General features: G+C 35.0%; 1 protein-coding gene across 1 annotated transcript; it reads left to right on the top strand.

Moving 5' to 3' along the window:
- The first annotated feature begins 6,564 nt into the window (after window positions 1–6,564).
- LOC141553798 (olfactory receptor 13A1-like) lies at window positions 6,565–7,494 on the top strand. Its single transcript, XM_074285264.1, has one exon. The coding sequence runs from the start codon at window positions 6,565–6,567 to the stop codon at window positions 7,492–7,494; it is 930 nt and encodes a 309-aa protein (XP_074141365.1).
- Window positions 7,495–7,926: the final 432 nt, after the last annotated feature.

The following is a 7,926-nucleotide window of genomic DNA, read 5'->3' as shown; positions in this document are numbered from 1 at the left end:
AGGAAAGGGGAAGAGGAAAGGGAGAGGGGAAAGGGAGAGGAAAGGGAGAGGGGAGAGAGAGAGAGAGAGAGAGAGAGAGAGAGAGAGAGAGAGAGAGAGAGAGAGAGAGAGAGAGAGAGAGAGAGAGAGAGAGAGAGAGAGAGAGAGAGAGAGAGAGAGAGAGAGAGAGAGAGAGAGAGAGAGAGAGAGAGAGAGAGAGAGAGAGAGAGAGAGAGAGAGAGAGAGAGAGAGAGAGAGAGAGAAGGAGAGACACACAGACAGACAGACAGACAAAAAGAACAATCTCTATTCAGGTTTTGATACAAACAGATAATGAAGCCAGAGTAAGTGTGAGGTGGAACAGGTCCACCAGGATTTTACTCTTCAGTGATTTGTATAATCCTTGCCAATCAAAGAAAACCTTTTGATACTAAATGAGGGGCTAATAATAGTAAGAGAAGAATTTATGTAGCAGAGAGATTATAATTTCTCAGAAGCTATAACCTGTCATTGTTCCTTCCATTCTCCTTCATTTCCTTCCTTCCTTCCTTCCTTCCTTCCTTCCTTCCTTCCTTCCTTCCTTCCTTCCTTCCTTCCTTCCTTCCTTCCTTCCTTCCTTCCTTCCTTCCTTTCCACTAATTTTATAGCAGAAATCCTCTATTGCTTACTTTTCATAATATTCAATTTTATTAAAATACTTTGCTTGGAATGAATTATTTTTTGGTTGATTATTAAAGTAAATTCATTGGTAAGGCTGTGGTTTTGAGTAGATATATAACTTCAAATTATCCTGAAACTTTCTAAGGATTTATAGGATATAAGGATATAAGGATATAGCAGATTCTATATATATTGAGCACTACTCTTCATTCTACCTATTTTTCCTAATTAGTTAGTCTTTAGTTCTGTCCTTACTCTTCCACATTTTCTCTTAGAGCAGTACTCATGCATGAAACTTTCTTGCATTTGCCAATTGTAAGTAGACCATTGACTTGGTGTGTGTGTGTGTGTGTGTGTGTGTGTGTGTGTGTGTGTGTGTGTGTGTGTGTGTGTGTTTGTGTGTATAATATATATGCATATACAGAACCACCCCTTAAAATAAGGTGGTTACCCCAAGCTTATACTTGAAAACTTCTCACAAATGTTAGTAACACAGAAGGCCATTACAAATAGTAAATGATGAATTAACCTATTGCCTCCCCAAACAAAATAGCAAACAGAAATTAGAGAAGTTATACAGATTAGAATTAACTACCTTATTGTGAACTAGCAGGCAACCATCAAGACTTCCCATAGGCTCAGTGTTTAATAAAGCAGAGAGTTCCCTACTGCTTTTCCTTGATTATCACTGCCCATAAATTCTTCTTGAAATTATTTTCTCATTTGCTGTCCTTTGTAAAACTTTCTTTCCTGCTGTTTACTCAATAGTATGAATTAAACTAATGAAGCTATAAGATATGGAATGAAAGTGTGGACAGATTCCCATGAATATCTTTCCTTTGACTTTTCTTGAACTTGAAACACCATGCTGTGACTATCTTTTAAGTAACTTTTATCCACAAGCTGATCATCTGTCATATTATGTTTTGTGAGCATTCTCATATTTTGAAGCCTATGGGCTTTATCAAGGTCCAGGGCTGACATTCATTACTTTTTTCTCTCCTGACTTCTGGAAAAGAGTGAAGATGAGAGTTATAGATGAACAATTGAAATTGAGGTGGAATTCTGTGTTCACATTCTTTTAGCATTTCTTTGGAGAAGAGGTTTTCCTTATTCAAATCTGAAGGCTCCTAGATTATGCTTCGAGTTCAATTTTCTGTAGCATCAGGCTATCATATTTGGAATAGTCCTCTACTATCATTTTATGTGAGTAACTTTTAATCATCATCATAATTCCTAATGAGTATGTATATGTAGAGGGGTTGTTATTTAAATTGTTTAAATTTGTTTGGATTATAAGTTCTTTTTGGGTAAGAGCACATCTTTATAGATCTCTAGACAAAAAAGCCTATCTTCCAAACTTTAGTTACTTCAAAATCAAATATGTGAGGAAATCACACATTTCCTCTAAGGAAAAATTGAAATACCCATTTGGTTTTTGGATTAAAGTCAATTATGTAAATATGTATTACATATAAACATTTTTGGTGTAATTTTTTTTAAAAAATATTGTTCAGTAAATTCCTTAAGGGGTATTTCTACTTGTCAAGGATATTTAACCAGTATTTCTGGGTTAGACCCAAAGTTTCAAAGCCAGGAAAAGCTTGCCTGCTCTGTGTTCTTACTTCCAGTTCTCAAACCTGAGCCAAATATGTAGAATTGACGCGTTCATTCCTTGACAATTTTTCTGAATTTCAACATTCTAGTTTAATATATAGCAACTCCTAAAGAAAATTTCTAAACTTAGAATCTTGTTTGTTTCATGAGAATAAAGTAGCTCAAGCTTAATTGATCCTTCAGGAACATTTAGGAGAAATTCATTGGGGAATATTTCCCAGATGACCTCACTAAAATATAAAGAGCTGGCCATTCTGTGATAATTTCAACTGTTTTTATTTTAAAGGCCAAATTAGAAAAGAAAGGTGTGGAGACAAAGCTATTTTATTCATATTACATCTAAACATTTCCAAAAGACTGAGAAGATTATTTTTCTTTTGGGAAGGTAGGTTTCTCATTTGTAGAGAAGAAAGGATTGGACAAAATCTGTCATGTTAATACTAAATGACAGGAACATTTCATTTAGAATAGGGATACCTGAGTTCAAATTCAGGCTCTGCTGTTTATGACGAGTTATCTTGGGCAAATTTTTGGCCTCTTTGGGCATCCATTTCCTCATCTGTAGAAAAAATGAAAGGGTTGAATTTGATGGCTTCTGAGTTCCCTTTAAGGTTAAGATTTATGACCATTCACTTATATTTCTGTTTCATGATATAAAACAATTTAAAAAGCCACAACTCATTCAGTTTATTTTCTTTTCAGCAGAATTATATGAAAAATATTGCTGTTATCTATTTCATGATTTTTAAATCTCCCATTCTATAACTAGCTATTTTCTTCCCATAACTTTCCCATATCTTTTCCCATACCATAAGGTAGCCAATGTTATTTAAATGTGACATCTATCTATATTTACTACTCGTTGTACAACAAATATCTACATTTAATCACAAGAAGAAATGAGAGGAAGTGTAGTGCAATGTGATTTGGGTTTTTAATATAGGTCATGGATTCATAACAAACAGTCATTTAGTTTGCCATTTCAGCAAGGACACTTCCTTACTATATTTCCTGTAGAAATCTAGTGCAACTCAGAGACTTGAGCTCTTTTTCTAATAAGTCATTCCTATTCTAAGTAGTCACAGTTGCTTTTCTCAGCATTTTTTAGACTTAAATAGAAGAAGGCTATCATAGGATGATAAATCTATGCCTAGAAGGAACCTCAAAGACTCTTTATCCAAATTCCTCAAATTTTACAGTTCAGGGAACTGAGTCTCAGGAGACAATTGTCATTCAGGCAGGAAGTGTCAGAGGTAGGATTAGAACCCAAGTTCTCTGACTCTAAGGTTAGTTTACTCTTCACTATATCTCAATAAGAATGAAAGAACAATAAATAAACATAAGAATGATCTTGAAGGATTTATTTTTTTCTTGATGATGGTGGTATATTCCATTCTGAAGACAGGAGATTATCATCAATGTTTCTGGCATTCACTAGTTCACAAATTCATTGTTTCCCATTGTTTCCCATTGTTTATATATATAAACTTATTTAACATCTCATACATCAGAGATAACTATGTTTTAAACTTATTCTCAAAGGGTATAGAACCAAACTGACTTTTATAATCATGTTTCCAAAGAATGTCATATTCAGGATTCTAACACCAGGAACATATGCCCTCTCTGTCCTTACATGAATATATATGAGGGTAGAATCAGTTCAAAGCTTTTTTGTTGTAGTGAAAATAATACTAGAGTTAGAGTTATAGGACTGGAATTCACACAACAATTTTGTTAGTTTTACCTCAAGCAAATTTTTTTCCTCCTTGGGGCTTCAGTTTCCTCATGTGTAAAATTTAAAAAGATAGATTATTTGGAATTGCTTATCCTACATATTATAGACTTAAAGAAAATATCTTGGTAATTGTATTTAACATATTAAGATTCAATGGGATTTCTAAGATCCCTTTTAGATCAAAATTCGAAGTTATTCAAAGCAAAAATTTCAACTAATTGAGGATAAGATGATGAGAAGAAAAAACAGGAAGAGAAGAATCATGAATCTGGTGATTTTGATTCATCTACATTTATAGTCCCAGATAACTAACTGCCAGGGAGCTCTGAGAGATTAATTGACTTTTCAACTCTATTTAACTATAATGTGACAGAAACAGGACTCTAACCCAGCCCATAGTGTTAGGACTCAATTCTGGCACTTTGTTTACTATGATAGGCTCTGGTTGAAGTCATTTTCTACCCTTTTATTTATTCTAGGGCTACATGAATGGATCTCCTTACTTTTCTTTTCGTGGGTGCCATATTGTTGCTTTTGACTAGTGTTTCCTTTTTCATCTTTCCAGGTCGAAGACTATGGATTCCTTTGAAAGTTTTCTAAGAAATTTTGCTGGTTAATGAAGGAAGGAGAAGTAGATAAGGACAAAAAAGTCCCTCAGAATAAATTGGAGAAGATCAACGGAGGGAAAGAAATGTAGAGGGAAAGAAGATGGAGAATCAGAAAACCTTGAATCTTCTACTTTTAAGGTAAAACCTTGAGCAATTCATTTAATGCAGATCTCATTTCCCTATTAGTAAAATGGAGACAATATTACCTCCCACCTCACAAAGGTGTTGTGAAGATCAAATGAAATAATATATCAGTTGCAGAGATCTGAAGATTAACAGTAAGATGTTCTTTGACAGCTTTATGATATGGTGGGGGTGTATTTAATTAAAAATGACAAGAGCTTTAAAAACACTTAAAATTATACTCTATAGCATATAAAATGCATTATAAAGGTCAACTCTTATAGATGCAGCAAGGCTTCTTGGAGTCTGACCCCAATTAGGCTTTTCAATGAGCTCACTTACATTGAATATTTTGATGGAGACTTTATAAATATCTCAAAGGCAGTTAAGTGGTATGATGCTTAGAGACTCATCTTCATAAGTTCAAACCTGTCTTCAGCAATTTACTATATATACAACAAGTAACTTAATGCTGTTTACCTTAGTTTCCTCATTTGTAAAATGAACTGGAGAAGGAAATGACAAGTCAATCTAGTATCTTTGCCCAAAAAATCCCAAATGGGCTTATGATGATTCAGACATGACTGAAAAATAACTGAACTCACAAATATTTAATATCCCATAATACCCTTGGTAAAATGAGAAAGAACTGAGCATACAATTTTGACTTGGGATTGCTATGGTTACCTTAATCCTCTAAAGAAAATACAGTCTCTTCTTAACCTACATTTTCTTTGGCAGGAGGCACTGGAAGAGGAAGGAGAAGGACATTAGTTGTTTTCACGTGTCTGTGTGTGTGTGTGTGTGTGTGTGTGTGTGTGTGTGTGTGTGTGTGTGTTTTCTTTTGGTAGCTTATGGAAAAGAATGTCTTCTGAGTAAAAACTAAAAAAGATGTTTATTTTAAATTTTAAGCAATAGCATTTTAAGGAATATAAAACACTTTGTTCTAGATAATCATATGAAATACGTATTACAATTATCATGGATCTTTGTTTTGCCAATGGGAAAACCAAAGTTCAGAGTCAAAAATCTCTTACCCAAGGCCACTTAGTTAGTGTGGGTCAGAGTTTAAACTCAGACACCAGACTTTGGACTCTACAGCCTGTGTCCTTTCTACTATATCTAGATAGAAAAGGAGGACCTATAAGATAGTGAAGACATATTATCTTAATATTTAAGAATATTTAAAATAATAATAGCTAACATTTATATAGGACTTTAAGATTTATAAAGCATTTTATAAATAGCATCTCATTTGATACTCAACACTGATGCTAGAAGGTAGGTGCTATTGTTAGCCTCATTTTATACTTAGGGAAAGTAAGGCAGACAGAAATTATGTGATTTGCCCAGAGTTGCCCAGCTAGGAAGTGCAGTTTGGATTTGAACTCATCTTTCTGACTCCAGGCCAACGGCGCTATAAAGTGCGCTATCAAGTGCACTACCTGGCTGCTTCCTGAGGAATAAAATATAAAAGAATGGAAGCAAAGCAAGTAAAAATAAAACAACAGGACAGAAGAAAAGGGAGAGGATAAAGAAAGGAATTTAGGAAAAACTAGTGAATGTTGGAAGTATTGGTGAAGGAACTGACCTCTTGATTATCCCACTGACACTGTATATCGGAGCTAGTATTTTTATTAAATGATTCATGGGATGAATTTTTGACAATTTCTAACTTGAACATGATAACTACTAAAATTAAAACATTTTTCAGCTGTAATTGAAACTTCTGCTTCATGTCTCTACTAAAGCTCCACTGGATTTTTCAGTACTCTCTGTGAGGGAGCCTCCACTGTGTCAGACTTCCTCTGATTGATTCAAGAAGAAACTCTGGGTCAAATGGAACTCAGCAATCAAACCCTGGTGACAGAGTTCATTCTACAGGGTTTTTCCGAGCCACCTCCATTCCAGCTGTTGCTATTTATCTCTTTTCTCTTTCTGTACCTTATGGCCTTTACCGGCAACATGCTCATTGCCGTGGCCATCTGTCTGAACTCAAATCTTCATACCCCCATGTATTTTTTCCTTGCCAACTTGGCCATCATAGACATTGGTTGCACATCCACAGTTCTGCCCAAATTGTTGGAGAATTTTATTGTGGAGAAGAAATCCATTTCATATAATGGCTGTATGACTCAATTATATTTCTTCTCTTGTTTTTTGGGGACTGAACTTTTGCTTTTCACAGCCATGGCTTATGATAGGTATGTGGCCATCTGTCACCCCTTACGTTATAGTAGCATGATGAACAAGATGGTTTGCATGTTTTTAGTGGGTAGTGTATGGGCCACTGGCACTCTCAGCTCATTGCTACAAACTAGCCTGATGGTACGATTAACTTTCTGTGGTCCTAATCAAATTAATCACTTCCTGTGTGAAGTCCCCACTTTGCTACTGCTTTCCTGCAGCTCTACATACTTGAACAATATCATGATAGTCATTGCAGATGTTTACTTTGGAGTTGTCAGTTTTGTGCTTACTATGGTGTCATATGGCTTCATTATCTCTAATATCCTGAAGATCCGTACCAGGGAGGGGAAGAAGAAAGCCTTCTCTACCTGCTCCTCCCACCTCATTGTGGTCACTATATATTATACCACAATAACATACACATACATGCTTCCAGGCTCCAGTTCTTCTATGGATAATGGCAAAGTGGTTGCACTCTTATACACCACAGTCAGTCCCACTTTAAATCCTCTTATCTACACATTGAGGAATAAGGATTTCAAAACAGCTCTCAAAAAAATGTTTCCATCTATTTGGTAAATAATCAGATTAGCCAAGATGGCTTCTGGAAATATTATTTCTAAACACTATTATAAAATCTAGGTACAAGAGAAAATGTTTTTGAGAATGCTTTTATTCAGATTTACATAAAGCTTTTTCTTGTTAAATGCTGTTTTTCTTGTTAATCCTTTATCATCAAAGCTCTTCATAATCTAGTCCTTTCTTTTCTCTAACTTCCAAGCCTTCTTATAACTTATTATTGTTCAATTATCTCCAAATCTTCACTATTTGATTGACAATATGGTCCAGATGGTACATGGGCTGTAATGGCCATAGGGTTTTCTTGAAAAACTACTGGAGTGGTTTGCAATTTCTTTCCCTAGTGGATTAAGGCAATCAGAGTTTAACATATTTGCCCAGGGTTACACAGCTAATACCCTTGTTTGAGGCTGAATTTGAATTCAGGATTTC

Source organism: Sminthopsis crassicaudata, chromosome 2, assembly GCF_048593235.1.
Source record: "Sminthopsis crassicaudata isolate SCR6 chromosome 2, ASM4859323v1, whole genome shotgun sequence".
Taxonomy (NCBI): Eukaryota; Metazoa; Chordata; class Mammalia; order Dasyuromorphia; family Dasyuridae; genus Sminthopsis; species Sminthopsis crassicaudata.
This window is presented reverse-complemented; position numbering and strand designations above follow the sequence as displayed.

Coding starts and splice junctions, on each gene's coding strand:
- LOC141553798 (XM_074285264.1), top strand. CDS start 6,565: ATGGAACTCAGCAATCAAACCCTGGTGACAGAGTTCATTCTACAGGGT.